This window comes from Orcinus orca, chromosome 15, assembly GCF_937001465.1.
Source record: "Orcinus orca chromosome 15, mOrcOrc1.1, whole genome shotgun sequence".
NCBI classification, from domain to species: Eukaryota; Metazoa; Chordata; class Mammalia; order Artiodactyla; family Delphinidae; genus Orcinus; species Orcinus orca.
Window position 1 is genome coordinate 67,201,229 of NC_064573.1, and position 20,703 is coordinate 67,221,931.

General features: G+C 51.6%; 2 protein-coding genes across 12 annotated transcripts in view; both read left to right on the top strand.

Annotated features, from left to right (window-relative positions):
* Positions 1–2,174: 2,174 nt before the first annotated feature.
* Positions 2,175–18,169, top strand: NIPSNAP1 (nipsnap homolog 1). 4 transcript variants are annotated; one of them, XM_049697783.1, is made up of 11 exons: positions 2,175–2,309; positions 9,808–9,935; positions 10,135–10,180; positions 10,431–10,525; positions 13,673–13,743; positions 13,889–14,029; positions 14,333–14,364; positions 14,716–14,810; positions 16,121–16,204; positions 16,787–16,957; positions 17,846–18,169. In XM_049697783.1, the coding sequence occupies exons 1-10, from the start codon at positions 2,212–2,214 to the stop codon at positions 16,924–16,926; spliced, it is 930 nt and encodes a 309-aa protein (XP_049553740.1). In that variant the 5' UTR covers positions 2,175–2,211; the 3' UTR covers positions 16,927–16,957; positions 17,846–18,169. The 4 variants fall into 4 exon arrangements, with proteins under 4 accessions (XP_049553740.1, XP_004283798.1, XP_049553741.1 ...); XM_004283750.4 differs by lacking the exon at positions 16,787–16,957; XM_049697784.1 differs by lacking the exons at positions 14,333–14,364; positions 14,716–14,810.
* A 135-nt stretch (positions 18,170–18,304) lies between these two features.
* The window catches only part of THOC5 (THO complex subunit 5), a 33,908-nt gene continuing 31,509 nt past the window's right edge, over positions 18,305–20,703 (top strand). For 4 of the 8 annotated variants that reach the window (XM_049697776.1, XM_033412903.2, XM_049697782.1 and 1 more), the window contains exons 1-2: positions 18,305–19,901; positions 20,578–20,690. The gene's annotated coding sequence lies outside the window, so the exon portion shown is untranslated. The remainder of the gene's footprint in view (positions 19,902–20,577; positions 20,691–20,703) is intronic. The other 4 variants (XM_049697777.1, XM_049697780.1, XM_049697779.1 and 1 more) reach the window with 4 other exon arrangements.

Below are 20,703 nucleotides of genomic sequence, written 5' to 3' on the forward strand. Positions count from 1 at the left end.
GACCTAGTTTGAGCCTCCTATCCCACTCGAATAGGGGGAGATGGGAAGACCATCTTAGAAATGCCTAGACCAGTGTGAGGAGGCTGCAGGTCAGCCCTCCCTTGTTTTTTCCAGCAGAGGTGGCCAGAAACACCAAGAATTTGGTGAGGACTCTCACCCTAGACCAGGAGGGCCAGCCCTTCCCTGTCCTGGCTTGGAAGCCAGGAGTCCTGGCTTCCTGTGGCTCGATTGCCAAATGCCCTACACCACATGGCCAATAAGTTGCTGTGCAGCCTCTGTTGGCACAATCCAGTGACAGGTCACCAAGGCTGCCCACTCCATTGTTAGGAAAGTATTCCTTGTACTGAGAGAGATGTCTTCACATCATCTCCACCCTCTGATGACATTCGATGGTGCTGAACAATCCAAACCTATTCCTTCCTGGGGGCCCTTTCGCGTACTGTGCACATATTGCCTCTTCTGCCTGAGGCTCTCCTTGCCCTGCTCCCTTCTGGCTGACTCTCCCTGCTTAGCCTTTAAAGCTTAGGTCTAAAATCAGGCCACCTGTGAGGCCCAATCAAGATGGTCACACCCACCTCTACACGCTTGCCACACCTGGTTCCTCCACAGCATGACACCAGTGACACGTTACTTGCTACACCTCCATCTACCCATCAGGGCTTTTCCTGAGTGGCTGTGTCTGGGAACCCTCCAATCATGCTGACTCCCAGAATGAGGAGCTCACTCTTTTTGTCCCTCTGATAAACCCAAGGAGCAACTGGGCCCAGCTGTGTCTTCTTTGTTAACACAGAGAGCAGGCCCCAGGCTCATGGCCCTCTGCCTTAGCTACAAGGTACCGGCGATACTGTTATCTGTTGCAGTATCTGTTGCAAATACTTTTGCATTTATTTTGATGGTTCTGCCTGTGTATAACAGTTGATTTCGGTTTTTTATTTATCATGATGATATACAGTATTCTTTTAAAATAAATCATGCAAAGAATACATGTTCATTGTAGCAACTTTAGAAAACACAAGAAAAAAAAATCATAGTTCAAGCCTCACTTCCTTATAGAAGTTATCATTGACCCTCAAAGTCTATATAGGACCTCGAATTTTCTCTTTCCCGCTCCCCATTGTAAGTCCTCATAGCTTCACATACTTCTTCATAGCCTCTATCACAGTTGGCAAAAAATATTTTTGTGTATATTTTTCACTTATTCAGTAAATATTTAGTATGTCAGGCAGGAGAGGGGAGGGGAGGGGTAGGCCTAAGGCCTCTGCCCAGGAGGTTCGTACCAGTTTGATTTTGTCTCCCTGGCCAGGCCTTAAGTTCCAAGAGGGCTGGGGGATTGTTGTTCTGGCCGCCTTTGGTGTCTCAGAGTTAACCACATGGCCTAGCCACGTGGACTCAATACTTGCTGAAGGAATCACAAAATCAAAGCCTGTCCTCACTCCTCCACCCCAGGCACACCACGCTGACCGTCAGTGTCAGCCTCAGCGGGTGGACAGTCTTTTACACATAGTCTCTCTGGAAGTTATTAGGCTCCTGGGCCCCCCTGTGGGGTCTGTAGGCCCTCTGCTCCAGCTAAGGTCTGTGACCTGGGGGATTGTGGGCCAAGAGGAGACTAGTTTGGAAGTTAGGCACAAGACCTGGGCAGAGCAGGAGAAGGGCATGGGGCCCCAGGAGGCCCAGGCAGCGATGGTAGGGGCGGATGGAAAGGGAAAAGGAGATGATAGAAAGTGTCCCTGCAACCCAGAGCCTTGTCCATCTGTCTTAAATCGTTAGGGGGTTTTCCTTTCATAATGTGATAAACGCTACCTGTGTCGCCCCCACCCCACCCCGCCCCCGCCCAGGAACGCACAGGCGCACATAACTGTATACGATTTCAGGGGGCTTACTCGCCCTCTGCCGCTCATCCTTGAGTGCCGCGTTAAGAACCCCTGGTATTATTATTCAATGCTCCCATTTTACCGGGGTGGACACCGAGGCCCAGAGTAGGCAAAGGGTTTGCTCCAGGTCACAGAGCAAGTCTGTAGCAGGGTTGCAGAGGCTCAGAGGACAAGAATCCGGACTTGTGCCCAGCATCTAAGTTGCTGAATGCACAGGGACTACACCCACCAGTCTGGGTGGAGAGGGGGCGGGCTACCAGGTGGGGCGGGGCTTACTCACGTTCCGCCTCCGCCGCCGGGTTCGGGGGCGGGGCCTTCCTCCAATCAGCAGCGCTCCAACATGGCTCCGCGTCTGTGCAGCATCTCTGCGGCGGCTCGGCGGCTGCTGGGACGCCCGGGGCCCGGGGGCCGGGACGTTGCGGCTGTGGCTGCAGCGCGGTATGAGCCGGGCCGGGCCAGGCGGGGGCGGCGCGCGTGGGGGGTGCACGCGTGGGGGCCAGGGTCTGGGCTTGGGGGATGGGCAGAGACTCGGGCTTGTAATCTAGTGGTTAGAAGCGGAGCCATGGGGAGGAGGTCTGGTCAAAGAACGGGGGAGGTGGGAAAGGTATGCGCAGGGTCTTTGTCCTATTGGGTGCCTGGTTCTGGGCTAAGAATGAAGGGTAGGGTGAATGAGAGGGCGGGTCCTGGGCCCTGGGAAGTGGGAGCTGTCAGAGGGCAGGAGGAGTGGCCCCTTCCCAGGCCTTTGCGGTGATTGTGAGATAGTCCCCCTGGGGGCTTCGAGGAGAGGCAGCACCTCCTTCCGGAAGTTCTGGGGGTAAGAGATATGGGGAGCAAATGGGAGATCCCTAAAGGCCGTGGCTGCACGGATCCTTTGCTCCCCAACCCTGAACAGTAGAAGTGGGGCAAAGGAGGCCTGAGAAAGGATGGGAGTTGCCCAAGGTCACTCCCCCTGCCATCCTGTGGCGGCACTGGGTCTGGACCCAGGCCTCCTGACACCCCTGTGCTCTTTGCACCACAACTGGTGGCCTCCTGGGAGAGGGAGGCTGGCTGGGCCATGGGCTGGGCCTGGGCTTTTGTTTGGTCCCTGCTCTGGGCTGAGGCAGGGCTGGGCCTCCCTGACTCCGTCTCTAGTACCCTGTACTTCCCCCATCTCTGCTCTTACCACCCTGTACACACTTGCCTGTCCCTGCCACTAGAGCATCACCTCATATTTCTGTTTCCCCAGCCCCTGGCACAGGGCTCACAACAGTGTATGCTCAAGAACATTGGCCAAAGAAGTGAGGACACCTGTCCCCCCACCTGTGGAAAGGAGGGGTCTGTGCTGCCCAGCAGCGCAGGCATGAAGCTGCTGAGTTCTGTTAGGCTTTGCTGTGAGATGATCTAGAGTGCTGTGCAGTGGGGGTCAGGGGAGGCTGGGAAAGAGGAGCCAGGTATGTGCCCCCAACCTGACTGCCCAGTAATTGGGGAGAAAGCTGATAACATGGAGAGAGCCTACCTAGAGTTTGCCGGGCACCAGCACATCTAACTCAGTCTTTTTCAGTGGGGTGACCTTGCATGAGTCATTTGGCCTCTTGAAGTCTCAGATTCCTAATCTGTAAAATGGGGGTGATAAAGTAGGATTATTTCATAGCGTTGTTGAGGATTAACAAGGCCATGTGTGCGACGTACCCAGCCCCTGATGAATTTGCTGCAAATGTTGCCCCTCGCCCAAACCCGTGTCTCAAGCAATTTCTTTATGAGCCCCGAAGACGTCAGGGCTGAAGGGGCTTTGGGGAGATCACCTCCTGTGAGCCCCTTGTTTTCCAGATAAGGAAATGGAAGCTGGGGGCGGGACCACACTGCCCCAGGGTTACAAAATTGGTTGGTGGTAAAGCCATTTGTGTGGCGAATAGCCAGAGGCCACAAAAGGAGCCTGGGACATTAAGGCAGCCTGCTGCTCCTCACTTATCCACTCCTTAACCTTGGATGGGGCACTGAACCTCTGGGATCCTTGGTTTCCTTCTCTGTAAAGTGGGAATGGAGATCCCTGCCTGGTGTTTTTCGTAGGATTGCTGTGCAGGTACTTGGATTAATACTTATCAAGTCTCTAAAGGACTGCTTCAAAGTTACTTACTCCCTGGTCCCACCTTGGATACCTGGGAATCCTGCCGACCCTCCATCTGCCCCGTATCTCTCTGGAGTCACTAGAGGGGCCCTCTGGCCTCTGAGCTTTGGGGGCCACTGGGGTATAGACACAGTGTGGGCTTTGAAATCGGATAGACCTGGATTGGAATCCTCTTGGCCATTGAGTAATTTTTCTCGAATAAGGCCTGGTACATCTCTGAGCCTCATTTTTCTCTATTTTGTTTTTGAGCCTCATTTTTCTCAAGAACATATTGTGAGGATCAGTTCTCAGCACATAGAAAGTGCTCAGTACACAGCAGTTGCTACCGCTGCATCAGTAATGCTCTCATTAACAGAACTTTAGTTCTTCCAGTTTGTCTTCTAAAGACACACTTCAGGAACAATAAGCAGAAATGTGACCCCTTTTTTTTTTAATTTATTATTTTTGGCTGCATTGGATCTTTGTTGCTACGCACTGGCTTTCTCTAGTTGTGGCGAGCGGGGGCTGCTCTTCGTTGCAGTGCGCGGACTTCTCATTGCCTTGTCTTCTCTTGTTGTGGAGCACAGGCTCTAGGCGCACGGGCTTCAGTAGTTGCAGCATGTGGGCTCAGTAGTTGCGGTGCACAGGCTCTAGGGCACATGGGCTTCAGTAGTTGTGGCACGCGGGCTCAGTAGTTGTGGTACACAGACTTAGTTGCTCCGCAGCATGTGGAATCTTCCCGGACCAGGGCTCAAACCCGTGTCCCCTGCATTGGCAGGCGGATTCTTTTTTTTTTTAATTAATTAATTTATTTATTTATTTTTGGCTGTGTTGGGTCTTCGTTGCTGCGTGTGGGCCCTCTCTAGTTGCGGCAAGCAGGGGCTACTCTTCATTGTGGTGCATGCGCTTCTTATTGCCGTGGCTTCTCTTGTTGTGGAGCATGAGCTCTAGGCACATGGGCCTCAGTAGTTGTGGCACGTGAGCTCAGTAGTTGTGGCTCACAGGCTTAGTAGTTGTGGCGCACAGGCTTAATTGCTCCGCGGCATGTGGGATCTTCCTAGACCAGGGATCAAACCAGTGTCCCCTGCATTGGCAGACAGATTCTTAACCAGTGCACCACCAGGAAAGTCCTGTGGCCCCTTTCAGCCAACTCAAAACAGAAGAGTGTTTCAGGAATATGCACAGAGCCAAACTTCCTAGCATATCAATCTAGAACATTCCAGAGCATTTTCATGTGGTGAGGCACCAGATCGTTGATCCCTATTGAGAGTGCAAATGTGTCTCAGAAGTTCTCATCTGGGACAGATATTTACTGAGCAACTCCCATGCTAAAAGCATTGTGCTGATACCTTGAGGGGTGGAGAACGTCAGCTCTGGGCTTCCGGTGTGGCTGGGGAGACGAGACATATTCACATGAAAATGATGGAGGGGCTGAGGGCGAAATAGGAGAGGTTTTTTTTTTGGCCAAGCCCCACATGTGGGATTTTAGTTCCCCTGACCAGGGATCTAACCTGTGCCCCCTGCAGTGGAAGCACAGTCTTTTTTTTTTTTTTTAATTGGAGTATAATTGCTTTACAATATTGTGTTAGTTTCTACTGTACAATGAAGTGAATCAGCTATATGTATACATATATCCCCTCCTTCTCGGACCTCCCTCCCTGCCCCCCCTCCAGCCCCCCAGCCATCCCACCCATCTAGGTCATCACAGAGCACCCAGCTGAGCTCCCTGAAGCACAGAGTCTTAACCACTGGACCTCCAGGGAAGTCCCAGGAGAGATGTGTTTATGGAAAGGGTTGAACTGGTTTTTCTAGTCCTAAGGGGCATTCTTCTTTTTCTTTTTTTAATTTATTTAATTTATTTTATTTTTTGGCTGCATTGGGTCTTCATTGCTGTGCGCGCGGGCTTTCTCTAGTCGCGGCGAGCGGGGGGCTGCTCTTCATTGCGGTGCGCGGGCTTATTGCAGTGGCTTCTCTTTGTTGCAGAGCTTGGGCTCTAGGCGCGCAGACTTCAGTAGTTGTGGCATGAGGGCTCAGTAGTTGTGGCTCGCAGGCTCTAGAGCACAGGCTCAGTAGTTGTGGCACACGGGCTTAGTTGCTCCGCAGCATGTGGAATCTTCCTGGACCACGGCTCGAACCCGTGTCCTCTGCATTGGCAGGCGGGTTCTTAATACTGCACCACCAGGGAAGCCCCACCCTTGGGGCTTAATATATTCTTAATATAGTTTAGCTACCAGACTCTTTGGTGTTTCTGGGATGATTTACTGAGATTACATGAAGAAAAGAAGGAAAGAAAGTAAGTCGGGACTGCCTTAGAGCAGTGATTTTCGGGCCTGAGTGTGCATCAGAATCCCTTGGCAGGCTTGTTAAAACCCAGATTGCTAGGCCCACCCCCAGAGTTTCTGTTGCAGTAGGTCTGGGATGGGGCCTGAAAACTTCTAACACGTTCTCAGATGTTGCTAACGATAGGGAATCTTGGCTCTGTGGTCACCAAATTTAAGAGGGAATTGGGGACTTCCCCGGCAGTCCAGTGGTTAAGACTCTGCACTTCCACTGCTGGGGGCATGGGTTCAGTCCCCGGTCGGTCGTGGAGCTAAGATCCCACATGCTGCGTGGGGTGGCCAAAAAAATAAATAAATAAAAATTAAAAATAAAAAATAAAAGGGGAACTGACTCTGGAAAGCTTGGCAAAATAGATTAGAGCTAGAATCCCAAGTGGAGACATCCAGCCTTGTTTTATGGGCAGTAGGGATCCATAGAAGATTTTCAAGTGGACGAATAGCATCACAACCATGGTGCATTACAAAATTGATGGTCAGGTTAGGAAAAAAGGGAAAGAATGGGAGGCAGGAGCTCAGTTAGGAAGTTAGGTAGGAAGAGTGATATTAGCTGCACTGCCGTGTCTGCCCCGTTCTCTACAAGGCAATCCTATTGCTGTTATTTTATGGATGAGGTAAATGAGGCTCAGAGAGATGACGCTGGGCTGGGATTAGTCCTGGATTTGTCCAGAACCTGTGTTCTTAAGCACTAATTCTGCTGGTGGTGGTGGGGATGGAAAGGGCCCCTGAGTCCCGAGTCCACACTCTGAGCCAAGGTCCACACTTTCTCTCCTTTCTTACCTCTCAGATTTCATCATTTTCATGCACCCGTGTCCCCCCACACGCCTGCACTCATTCCCCAAACGTGGTCTGAGCATGTGCCACGTCCCCAACACTTTTCCAGGCACTGGGGATACAGCAGGGATACACGAGACAGACAAGCTCCCTATCCTCCTGGGGCTCTGCTTCTAGTGGGAGACAATAAACAAGGCACATAATAAACAAAAACATTCTATAACGTGTTAGAAGGAGCTACAGAAAAATAGAGAGCAGGGTGAGAAGAGTTGGGGAGTTCAGGGACAGGAGAATGTTGTGATTTCATTGAGAAAGTGAAATTTGAACTCTTGAAAATGTGAACCCTCGGATGCTAGCTTCAAGTTCAGACCCTGCCCTGGGATATTCTTGGGACTTGTAGAAAAGATCCTTAGAGATAGGCTGCTCTACCCTGCTCTTTTGACACGTGGGGAAACGGAGACCCAGAGGCAGGAAAGATTAGACAGTGGTGGGTGGAGATGGGAGCCCATCAGAGCTCCTGGGCCCCCTCACTCCCCAGCCCCCAGGGTCCCAGGCTGTCTCTTCAGGGCTGGCCACTTGGCTGTTTATCTTGGTCAGTGCTGATGTTAATAAATTACTCAAAGCCCAGTCCTGGAGCAAAGGTCTTGGTTGACAAATAGTAGGAGTGGCTGCCCTCCCTGTCACCACCCCTTCCAGCGGAAGCAGCCTCTCTACATTCAGACCAAAGGTCAGGTCCCTCTGCCGTGGCTTTGTTAAAAACACCTGGTTCTTCACAGTATCTACCTGATGCTAGTTCCCCAGGTTGGTGCCAGATCTGAGGTGGGGCTGACTATAGAGGAAAGAGATCTGGGTTCTTTCCTGAGCTCTCTGTCCCTGATTTGCTATGTGACCTGGGGACAAGTTTCTTAACCCTCCCATCTCCGACCTTCTATTTTCTCATCTTGAAAATGGGGGCATTAATAATATCAACATTATGATATCCTTACATGGATTCAGCGGGATCACGTTAAGCTGATCACAGGTCCCTGGCACAGAGGATATCCTCAGCCAACGTTAGCCATAGTGAGGCTCCCTTATTCTGGTCCCAAATTTTTCACAGACTACATCGACCATCTGATGATAACTGTTTTTTGTTAATGAAGCAAATACACACAAAATGATAGAAAGCCTATGAATTTGGAAATATTTAAAACAGTTTTTTTTTACCTTTACAAAAAATTATAATGAATAACGAAAAGTTTAACCATCTTCCTCTTCCCTCTCCCAGGTAAGCAGTATTAACAGTTTGGGACTCGGATTTCCTGGGCAGTTCAGTGGTTGGGACTCGGCACTTTCACTGCTGTGGCCCGGGTTCATTCCCTGGTCGGGGAACTGGGATCCCGCAGGCTGCTTGGCGTGGCCAAAAACCAACCAACCAACCAAGCAACAAAAAGCAGTCTGGGACAGACTGTTACTTATCTTTCTCTATGCTTATACAAATATTTCACCACTTTAAGATGCTTTTTAAATTTTATCAGTCCCAGTGCTTGCTCCATATTTTGGAAAAAAGCAATACTTTGATTTACAAAACATTTATCCTAGCCACAGAAGAGGCTTGAAAAAGGAGAGGACTTGCTGATGGGGCCCCCACTGCCAGGCTCCTTGGCTAGAAATCATCCAGCGGGAGGCTAGTGTTTCAGGCCTGGCTACAAGCTGCACCACTGCTGTTAAGTAAGATGATTTACCACATTTGGCAGCCTAAAAGTAATCCTCACCCCTGCTGGGACCTTGTGTGGGGAGTGTAGTTATGATCTGGCAGGACCTGGTGGTTGGTCCCCCTGCTCTGAACAAGGCACTTCATTCATTCATTCATTCTCACAGCAACATAGCAATGTGCACAGGGCAGATATTTGTCAGTTAAGTGTTGGCTGGGTGAGTGAATGAATCTTGCCTTGTGATGCCTTTGACCCCCTCTACCTGCCTTTATCTGCCAAATCAGCCCTGGAGATTTGGAGACTGGCCAGATCACCTCCTCTGGAGAGCCAACCCAGACTTCCAGAGGCCAATTTCAGGCTAACACATCTGGGCTCTCCCAGAGACCTCTGGCTGTAACTGTGTTCCAAGGTCCACTTCTCCCAGCAGACTGTGACCTCCTCAAGGACAAAGTGTGCTTGTCTTGGGCTCTCCATTTGTGGGGCTGGGATTGGGCACAGGCCAGGTGTAGTGTGAGCACCAGGGAGGACGGTGAGTGCAGCCCTCTTGTCAGAGGGGACAGAAATTGCAAGGAAAGCACAGAGTGAAAGCCTGGTTGGTTCAGGGAGAAACATAGCTGGAGAGCGGGATACACAGGTTGGAGATGGACAGGATGGGAGGCTGCCAAGGTAAGTTGGGCTGTCATGGGCTTTGGACATCAGGCAAGATGGGTGCGGGGTTGATCCTCTTGGCAAGGGATGCAGTTGTGTGGTCCAAGTGGACGACCTCTTGGAAAGGGGTGAATTGGAGGCAGGGAGGCTGGAGAGAGAGGCGGGAGGTGGGGCTGCCTCTCCTGGCCTCCTGAGCCTCCGCAGAGCTTCAAGAAGCGAACTGGGGAGCCAGGATCTCTGTAGAAAGGACCAGCTGTGCTCAGCTGGCTCCAATGATATGACATCTTCTGGAGCTGCCATGGGATTCCGTGGCTTCATTCCCAGAAATGTGTGTCACTAGCATTGGGGAGCAAGGCGTCTGAGCAGATGTAAGCAGGTCCCCCCTGAACTCTGTCCCGCAGCTTCTATTCCAAGGACAATGAAGGCAGCTGGTTCCGTTCTCTGTTCGTACACAAGGTGGATCCCCGGAAGGACGCCCACTCCACCCTGCTATCCAAGAAGGAGACCAGCAACCTCTACAAGATCCAGTGTGAGTGGCTGCTGGGTTGGCCAGCCCGCCCTCCCAGGGCCTCTGGGGGCCTGCAAGGCTCTGGCTGGGACTTGAGAGGGTCTGGGACATCCCGAGCTGTCCTGGAAGCCCACACCCTGTGGGGCTACCCCCAGCACAGCTCCCCACAGACACCCCGCTCCCCCTCGCTTCACCTCCTGCTCTCTATCCTCTGTTGCAGTTCACAATGTGAAGCCCGAGTATCTGGATGCCTACAACAGCCTGACGTGAGCTGACCCTAACCCTAACCCTCATGTCCCAGTCCCTGCTTGGGTGGGGACCTCTATCCAAGCCCTGTTCTCCATGCAGAAATCCAGGGGGGTGTAGATTTCAGAGCCACACATCCTCTTGTGCAGCCTCTGCATCTTAGAGATGGGGAGACTAAGGCCCAACTCTGCGGGCCTGAGTTGGAAGCCTCATCTCAGGGGCTCTGGTGGCTGGTGTGAGCCCTCCCGCTTCTCTGTGCCCCTCCCACAGGGAGGCTGTGCTGCCCAAGCTGCACCTGGATGAGGATTACCCCTGCTCACTCGTGGGCAACTGGAACACATGGTACGGGGAACAGGACCAGGCAGGTGAGCTGCCCACCCCCCAGCGCCACTGCTGCCCAGCCCAGGTGGCTGCCCTCCACTCCCTCTGCAGCGGCACCCAGAGGGGTCTTTCTAAGTGCAGCCCCCGTCAGCTCACTTTCCTGCCCAAACATCTGTGGCGGCTCCCTCTGCCCTTGGGGTGCCCCACGAGGCTCTCGAGCCCTTCCCTGCCCAGCGTCAAGCCTTGTCTCGCCACGTCCTCCTGCTCGCTGCACGATCCCACCCAGGACTCCTTTCTGTTCTTCAGATGGATAGTTTTTCCCTCTAGTTCCACGCTCTTGTTCATGCTGTTTCGTCAGCCTGAAGCATTCTTTCTCCTTTGCCTCCTCTACTTGGCTCACTCCTCTACTCACCTTTTATTTTGGTGTAGACATCACCTCCTCCTGGAAGCCTCCCCTGATTCCCTCCACCCCAGCTGGGTGAGGCACCTCTCCTGGCTCCCCAGCCCCTAGGACTTGCCTCTTCACAGCCCCAATCATGTGCCCTGTTCTGTCTGTCTCCCCGTGGAGGTGGTGAGTTCCGGGCGGGCGGGGGCCCTGCCTTTCTTCACCACTGAACCCCCGGTATGCCGTACATATTTGTGGAATAAAAGGGACTCTTGTCTGAGCTGGTTCCTTACAGCTTCCCAGCGGTACCCCAAGCATGCCCCATCCCACCCCAACATGCCCACCTCAGTTGGCACCAGCTGTGAGGACCCACACATGAATTTGGTTCACTCACAGCATCCCAGCCACTTACAGGGGCCTTGGCATTTAGATCTGCACTGTCCAGGAAAGTAACCACTAACCACATGTAGCTACTTAAATTTAAATTGAGTAAAGTTAAATAAAATGAAAAATTCAGTTCCTCAGTCACACTAGCCACATTTCAAGTGCCCATTGATAGAAATACGTGGCTTGTGGCTACCGTCTTGGATGGCACAGCTGTAGAACTTTTCCATCATAGTAGGAAGTCCTTTTGGACAGTGCTAATTAGACTGCGTACAGCACAGGGAGCTTCTCTGGTGCAGCCTTGATAGAGGGTCCTCTATGCTTCCCTTGAACACTCACAGCTATGGGGAGCTCACTACCACACAAGCCAACTTATCTCATCCTTCAACTACCCTGATAATTGTATGTGTTTTGTTTGTTTGTTTTTTAAATCTGTGATCTGCAGTTAGGTAGATTCTCTTAATCATATATTCTGTTTCAGTAACAGTCACTGACACATTAATAGTGGGGTAGGAGAAACGCTGTCTTCCGTTCCAGCCCCTACAGTTTCCCCATTTTAGGTACAACCTAATCAGTTCCAGCAGTACTTCTTGGATTCTTCTAAGTATCTGTTAATTGAGAAATGAACTTTGAGGAATGGGAGCGTGAATTTTAAAGCATGTCCTATATTTTGTGTATCTTGAGGGGTTGTCCCCTATGTAGAATCATCTGGGGAGCAGATCCACTGAGCCACCCCCTGGGAGTAGGGCTCAGGAATCTACATTTTAATGAATTTGTAGATTCGGGTTTTTTGTAAAAAACCTCCAATCCATCGTCTAGATGGACCACTATCATTGTTAGAAAATTCTTTCTTCTCATGGGCCTTGGATGCCCTCTTTGTAACTTTTACCTCTTGGCCCCTAGAATTAGGCTAATGCCTCTTCCACAGGTCAGCATTCCTGGTCTTAATAGACTGCCATCCATACAGTACTTTTGCTGTTTCCCTTGGGAAAGAGGCCTTTAAACCATAGGGTCAGACCATTTTGCAGATGGGAAAATCAAGGCAGAGATGGAGTCAAAAGGCAGGTGAGCGACCAGCTGGGGATAAGTAACAAGAGTCTGAAATGCCAAGCCACTGGCCAGCCAAATGCTCTCAGCCTTAGCCTGCCCGATTGACCTTTTAGGGACCTTGCTCCCTTGGCCCCAGCCATGCTCCCAAGCATGACAAGACTGTTCCTTCTCTTGCACACAGACTAGGTTTCTTTATTACTGGAAGGTGTATCAGGGTTTTCCTGGGGCTGCTGTAAAAAGTACCAACTACTGGTGGGCTTAAAACAACAGAAATCTATTCTCTCAAGTTCTGGAGCCCAGAAGTCTGAAAGCAAGGTGTCGGTAGGGGCATGCTCCCTCCAAAGGCTCTAGGGGAGAATCTTTTCTTGCCTTTTCCAGCTTCTAGTGGTGGCTGGAAATCCTTGGCACTCCTTGGCTCACAGATGCGTTGCTCCAATCACAATGCGTTCCTCCTTAGTCACGTGGTGTTCTCCCTGGGTGTCTGTCTTCACGTGGTGTTGCCCTCTGTGTCCAAGTCTCCCTCTTCTTATAAGGACATCAGTCATTGAAGTTAGGGCCAACCCAATATGACCTCATCTTAGCTTGACTACCACTAGAAAGACCCTATTTCAAATAAGGTCACATTCTGAGGTTCTGGGTTGGCATGAATTTGGGGGTGGGGGTGGAGGACACTATTTAACCCAGTACAGAGACTGTGATAAAATATGCAAACGGTACAAAGAGTTTGCAACGAAAAGTAAGCCTCCCTCCTGCCTGTGAACCCCAGGCCTCAGTTCTTTGCCCCAAGGGCATCTCCTATCACAATCTCGATGGCTCTCCATCAAGAGGTGGTACATAGACCAGCATCTCTGGATATGTTCTTCCCCCTCTAAACGCACGTGGTACCATACCTCACATGCTGTTCTGTTCCTTAGCTTTCTTCCTTTAATGCAGTGTTTTGGAGTCATCCATCTCTGCCCATCAGACCTACCCCTTCCTCTGGCCCAGCCTGTCCCCCACAGGCCTGGTGGTCTGCTTTACGCATGCGCAGCTCCTAGGGTACAAGTTCATGTCTGATCCTCTTGTTGCTACTTAAAGAAGTTTGGGTGGGAGCGTTATTCTCATTTTCAAGATGAGGACATTGAGTCCTAGAGGGGTCAAAGGCCACCTGGCAAAGCTGCACCTCAAACCTAGGTCTCCGGGTCTTGTGTCTGGTTTTTCCCCCTGCCTAGAGCTGCCCCCACCAAGGCAGAGGGAACTCAGAGAGTCCTGGTGCTATAGGGAACCAGACTGGAGCCTCCCCTTTTACATACACACCTAACCAGCCTCGGGGTAAGCAGGGCAGGGTCCCCGCAGCCCCCTGACCTGTACCGTCCTCCCTGCCTCCCAACAGTGCACCTGTGGCGATTCTCAGGTGGCTACCCAGCCCTCATGGACTGCATGAACAAGCTCAAAAACAACAAGGTATGTTGGCATACACTCGGCAAACCTCTCCAGTTGCTGGTTCTGGCTCAGCCCTGTGCTGGGGGCTGCCTCCGTCACCCTGTGGGACACACCGATGGGGCCGGGGCACTTCCTGGCTGCTGTGCCCAAACCACCATGCCCGCAGGAGTACCTAGAGTTCCGAAAGGAGCGGAGCCAGATGCTGCTGTCCAGGAGGAACCAGCTGCTCCTCGAGTTCAGCTTCTGGAACGAACCACAGCCTAGAGACGGCCCCAACATCTACGAGCTGAGGACGTACAAGCTCAAGGTGCCTCCCCCGCCAGCTCCCCGCCTGTCTCCCACCCTTCCTGCAGCAGCGCTGCTTTCCTGGTACCCTGAGGTGGGCGGGCCTGGTGCCCCAGCACCTAGATTGGGGCTTCTGGCCCCAGAACAGAGGTGTGTGTGCATGTGTGCACACGTGCACACCCAGGCGTGAGTCAGGGCCCCATGAATAAGGTGAAGCGGCCCCAGGAGCTGCAGAGACGTGACAGTTTCCCATCCCCACCCAACAGTGATGCTTGAAGTACCAGAAGGGGGCTCATTCGCCTCCTCTGCTCTGGTTCTCTTTCAGCCGGGAACCATGATCGAATGGGGGAACAACTGGTGAGTGGTGGTTCTGGGGAGTTGGGGGTACCCTGCCCACCTGCCCCATCAAGGCCCCTGGTGGACCACCTTTCCCAGGGCCCTGTAGCAGGGAACCCGTCATCCTCCATGCCATCTCCAGGAGATGGTGATGATCCAGCCAGGGGGGTGAGGATTCTCTAGACCACTGTGGTAGAACACCCAGCCAGTGGCTGCACCTCCGTCACCCTGGTCCCTGATCATTTCTGAGAGCCAAGGGCCCTACCGCAGGTTCCTCCCTTGATGTGTAACTGAGAAACCAGCCTGGGAACACCCCGGAGGGCCCTTTGCACCGGCCCTGGCCTCTGCCCCACACTTTTCTGCCATCCCCAGGGCTCGGGCCATCAAGTACCGGCAGGAGAACCAGGAGGCAGTGGGCGGCTTCTTCTCGCAGATAGGAGAGCTATACGTTGTGCACCATCTCTGGGGTAGGCTGGGGACCATCCAGGACCCTCTGTGGCCCCCTTTCTCTACTCTCAGTCCATGTCAACAATGCGAATACATTAGGGCCCTTGTGGAGCTTACATTCCAGCAGAAGGAGATACCACCTCAGACATAAAATAACAAAAAAGATAATTTCAGATTATTACAAATCATAAAGAGAGAGGGAGAAATAATGAAGAAAAATATGGGAAGTTTCATTGGCTTAGATAGACTAGAACGCCTCTCTAAGGAGGTGAAATGTAAGCTCAGCTAAAGGATGAGGAGTCAGCTGTGAATTGCCAGGGAAGGGTATTCCAAGTAGAGGGAACAACACGTGCAAAGGCCCTGCGGCGGGGAAAGGCCTTCAGGGTTTTGAGGAGTGCAAAGGAGGCCTGTGTGGAGGGAGTGGGGAAGAGAGTGGGAAGATGTGGATCGACCAGGTTAGACTAGGTCTTGCAGGCCATGGGGATGAGATGACTTGGGATTTATTCTTTTTCTTTTTCTCCTTTTTTTTTTTTTTTGGCTGCACCGCGAGGCTTGAGGGATCTTAGTTCCCCAACCAGAGATCGAACCTGATCCCCCTGCACTGGAAGTGTAGAGTCCTAACCACTGGACCATCAGGGAATTCCTGGGATTTATTCTAACTTCAGCGGGCGACTGCTGCAGCATTTCAAGCAGCATGAAATGACCTGATTTGTGTTCTAATGGTTCCTCTGGCTGCCATGTGCTTTGTTGGGAGCACTTTGTAGGGGAGCGAGAGAGGATGTGGGGCATCAGGAGATGGTTATAGTAGCTCACGGGGGAGAGGATGGTGGCCTGGCCTAAGGTGGTGACAGTGAGGATGCTGAGAAGTCCACAGATTCTTTGGTCTGGAGGTGGAACCAATCGGACTGGTGGATGAATTGTCTGTCTGGGGTGGGGGAGGGAGAGAGGACCCCAGGACACCAAGACTCCTGTTTGAGCAGCTCTGTATTGCTTACTGAGACCCTTGGAGGAGCAGGTTGGAGAGTCAGGAGTGTACTTTTGGTCGTTAGAAGTGTTACCTTTGAGACACTGACACATCTGAGTGGAAATGTCAAGTGGACACTGGATAATCGAGTCTAGAGCTCAAGGGAGAGTTCTGGGCTGGAAATACACAAGAAATGTACTGATTGGATGAGATTGTCAAAGCAGACAGTGTTTGCTAACAGTTGGAGGCATCCGGGGAGGAAGAGACAGCAGGGCAGGGTTTGGGGCACCGGAAGGAGGGCCTTGTGCTGGGTACAGGCTCAGATCCTCTGTGCCTCAGGAATGAGCCTATGCCTTCCCCCCACAGCCTATAAAGACCTGCAGTCTCGGGAGGAGACCAGAAATGCTGCCTGGAGGAAGAGGGGCTGGGACGAAAATGTCTACTACACAGGTGAGCACCTCCTCTGAGGTCATCTGCCAAGAGCCCTATCTGAGGATGGAATCCCCTCTGCAAGTAGATCTGACCTCGTTTGATTACCTCTCGTGATGGAGAACTCACTTTCAGGACAATGAGTTAGTAGGTTCCTGTCCTGGTGGCATGCTCCCCGGGATGCAGGCTGTCCTGGGTGAGTGCCCTAAGGGGCAATAACACAGCCAGGTGGTCCCTGCCTCAGAGAAGTGTTGTAGTTGAGCACACAGTGTGACCTTGGGCCTGGTTCTTCACCTCACTGATGCTGTTTTCAATCTGTAAGGTGGCAATGGTGAGAAAGCCTCCCTCAGAGGGCTGGAGAAGTTAATTTATGAAAAGTGCTTGGCCTAGACTCTGGCGCAGAGGAGGCGCACAGTCAATTTTTTCGAGCAAGTTTTTTGCCTACAGCATTTGCCACTTTGCAGGGACCCCTGGGAACCACCTGGAGTCAGTAGGTGCTGGGTGAGCACTCACTGTGTACCAGGGACTGTGGTGGGCGGGAGTTGGGAGGCAGAGAATGCCCTGCCCTTAAGGAACTTACAGCTGAGCTTCCACACTTACCAGCTGGTGTGTGGGAGAATGCATCTCCTGAAGGAGTTAGCGGGAGCCTCGCTCTTCCTAGTGTGGTCCCAAATGACAGTGTCAGCATCCCCTGGAAGCTTGTTAGAAATGCCCAATCTCAACCCCCTACCTCCCCGCACTGAATCAAGATCTGCACTTGAACGAGAACTGTAGGTAATTTGTAAGCATGGTAAAGTTTAACTGCACTGAGCAGGAGGAAAGAGTCTGACCTTCTGGGTGACCTTGGGGTGACCCACTCTGAGCTGCAGTGTCCCCACCTGTAAAATGAGTCAGTTGAACTAAATCAGTGTTTTTCAAACTTTAGTCCCTTGAGGACACCCTCACAGCTTTTGTCCTGCCAATTTTCTTCTGCTACAATTATTTTCTTGATCTCTTCCTTTAAATCCCCCTGCTTTGTTCTTCACCTAGCTTTGTCCTAAGCAATAATATCTGTGAAATCACTTTTAAGCTATGCTGATTGTTTTTTCACATACATAGGAAGTAAATACATAATTATGAAAAAAAATTTAATAAATAAATAAATTTATTTATTTATTTATTTATGGCTGTGTTGGGTCTTCGTTGCTGCGTGCAGGCTTTCTCTAGTTGCGGCGAGCGCGGGCTACTCTTTGTTGTGGTGCACGGGCTTCTTATTGTGGTGGCTTCTCTTGTTGTGGAGGACAGGCTCTAGGCATGTGGGCTTCAGTAGTTGCAGCACGCAGGCTCAGTAGTTGTGGCGCACGGGCTTAGTTGCTCCACGGCATGTGGGATCTTCCCGGACCAGGGCTCGAACCCGTGTCGCCTGCATTGGCAGGCGGATTCTTAACTACTGCACCACCAGGGAAGTCCCAATTATGAAAAACTTTAAAAGCTGCCTTTCATCACAGCCTAAGTCCCCTCATATCCCACAGTTTGGGAGATGTGGCGCTCTCCATGGGCCATTCCAGGAGAGCAGTGGGGTTTCCCTGTCTCAGCATCCCAGGCCTCCTCCTCCTTCAGGGGCTAGTTTTGGGTGGTTGGCTCACCTCAGCCCCCTCGTGACCTCTGCCTCTCTCTCTGCAGTCCCCCTGGTTCGACACATGGAGTCTCGGATCATGATCCCTTTGAAGATCTCACCTCTCCAGTGATGCTGCCGCTGCCTCCACCTCCTCCCACCTCTCCCTCAGGGTAGCCATGGACAGAGGAGATCCCAGCCCTGATGTCTTGGTTTTCTCTCAGACTCTGTGGACTCTGGGAGTAGTGCTCAGCTCAGAGAAGGGGGAGCTGAAGGATGATGGGGTTCTGAGGACTCGCAGCCCTGTCCAGACCCTTCCCACCTTCCCCGCACACCCGTTCCCCTTGCTGGAAGCAGTTGTTAATTTCTCTGAATGAAGAACAGCAACCTTTTGTGTCTTTTCACATTTTCCCCTAAGATTCCTCATCTCAAGGCCACCAGTCCATAATCATCACCATGGAAATCCTCAGCTTTGCTTAAGTTGTACAAAAGGTAGTGTGTCCATTGGTTAGAGATGGGGTGGGAAGGGAGGAGGTCAGACCAGGCCAGGCTCTCAGGAATTCCCTGGTCTCTACTGGCCCACCCACTTGGTGGACAGTCTGAGCCAAGTCCCTTCTGCTGGAGAAAAGCCTAGAACTGCCTCAAGAAGCAAAAGGGAAAACCCTCAAGTTAGCTAAGTCAGCAGGACATCCACATATTCCACCCAGAAAGGCTGGGAAAAGGGATGGGAGCTGGGAAGGACCTGGGGGAGGGAAGCAGAATGGAACAGGAACCCAGAAGGTAGAACTTAGAACTCAGAACTTGGGTTTGAACTGAAGAATTTGGAATACAGAATTGGGAAGATAGAACAGAGATGACAGAAGACCACTTGGGGAGGGGTTCCTAATACAAGACAGTTGGAGAGAGGTGCATCTCTTTCTTCCCACATAATGAGGTTGAGAACTTGAACAAGTTGTTCCAGCCCTTCTGTGCAGGGAGTGTCTTCTGCCCTCCCTATTGCCTTCCTGCAGGCAGAACTACGGACTAGGTCCCGTATTTCCCTCACCCCGTATTCCTTTTCTCCCTCTTCACATTCTCTCAGCCCAACCCTCATTCCACTGGGCCATCAGGTGTGTATAGTGGGGTCAGTGACTTTGGGGACCTCCTCAGTGACCCCCACACCTCATGAACTTCTGAGTATCTTGATTCTGCCTCCGTTTCAGGAAAACTTGTGGTGGAGTCACTGGTGGAACCAGTTAAATATTTACTATAACCATGGTGTCTTTTCTTCATCTGCAAGGAAATTTGGCAAGTGCCCCAGGCAGGGCCAGCTTCGCAGGTCCACCTGGCTGATCTACCCCACTGGAGGTTATTGCGTTCCCTGAGCTACTTTTGGGGAGGGCCTCCTTCTACGGCAGAAGGAAATACACTGCATAACCAGGGATTCAGGACATCAGTGTTTCTATCTTCAGATGAGTAGGATTTACTGAACCTCATCAGTACAATTCATACCAGGGGTAGAAAATACTTGAAGCTGTCAAATGCTGCGTTAGATTTGTGACTCTGTCCTAGGGCAAATCGGGCCTAAAATGGGGATGAACTTGTGGGGGGAAAGAGGCGGGGTTAGATGGGATTAATGCCCACCTTGACTTGCCGCTCTTGCTAGTGTGGGATGTTCGGGTGAGTATGACAGTGGTTAAGAATCCAGGTTATGGAAGCAAATTCACAAGTGTCCAAATCATGGCACTACTACATTCTTGCGTTATCTTGGGCTCTCGACAAATTCATTCAACAAATACTTGGCCGAGCACCTACTAGTTGCTGGGCATAGCTTTAGGCGCTGGGGAAAGAATGAACGAGGCACATAGTCTTTGCCCTTGCAACTTCGGTTTCCTGGTTTCAGAGGGCAGCGTGAGGCTGTTGGCCGGCTGGGACCCGCCCAGACAACCCAGGTGCCACCACCTCCTAGACCCCTCGCAGCCCAGCAGCCGCCCGCACCGCTTGGTGGCTGCGTCGGGACCCTTCGCGCTCCGCTTCCGGCCTCCACGCCTCACTTCCGGTCGGCCACTCCTTCCTTCCGCTTCTCTGTGGTGCGGGAGCCGTGGGAAGTGGCTCGCTGGCCGCGACAGGTCTGGGTGCAGTGTGGTGAGGAGAGGACCGGGGTGGGGCTGGGCGCGCTGGGACTGGTGTGCGGACCTCCCGAGGGCGTCCCCGGACTGGGGTCTGACCCGGTTCTCCGTCCTTATTCTCCGGGGACCCCGGCCGCTCGGCGCCGCACTCTCAGTTTCCTCCTGTGGAAAATGGTGGCTGCAGCATCGTCAGGCCTTATGGGGCAGCTTCTAGATAACGACCACCACGGTGGTGGTGATAGCAGCTCACATTTATTATGCGCTTGTGTGTGCCAGGCACTGTCTACTGTCTTGCCAAAGTCAGGATTTCGCACACTTAACGCTTTTCGGGTCCCTCTGTGAAAAATCAACTTATCTTGTACGATTGTTTACTAAAGGCTTTTAATTGAGTCACTTTTAAAATTTAAATTTACTTTAAAAGAAAAATTTAAATCTTTACCATAAATAGAAAACTTTTCTCACTTGTCCTATGCAGAAGGTAGTGATAAAAATTAATGTATTTAATATGTAAAGGTTATCGTTAATAATTGTGGCTAGATTTCATTGTCTAAGGGTCTGAGATAGAGTCCTTTTGTTAACAAAAGGACGTTGTCATTCATAGGTGTTAAAGACTAACTAGGGAAATGACACGTTCTTCTTGAAGCAATCAGAAGTTTCTAAAAAGAATTGAAAGGGATTAACTTTCTCCATAGGTGTTTAACATTATTAACCACTTGTGTACCATCTAAAGCCCTGCTCTCAGATCATCTTCATCACCTGCCCCAGTGGAGCGCCTCCTGCGTTAATGTCCACAGCCACCTCTGAGGTAGGGATGGCTA

Excerpts from the sequence above, each read along its gene's own strand:
- NIPSNAP1 (XM_049697783.1), top strand. The coding sequence starts at position 2,212 with ATGGCTCCGCGTCTGTGCAGCATCTCTGCGGCGGCTCGGCGGCTGCTG. Across the intron at positions 13,744-13,888 it reads ACAAGCTCAAAAACAACAAG|GAGTACCTAGAGTTCCGAAA; the intron begins GTATGTTGGCAT and ends CCATGCCCGCAG. Across the intron at positions 14,365-14,715 it reads ATCGAATGGGGGAACAACTG|GGCTCGGGCCATCAAGTACC; the intron begins GTGAGTGGTGGT and ends TGCCATCCCCAG.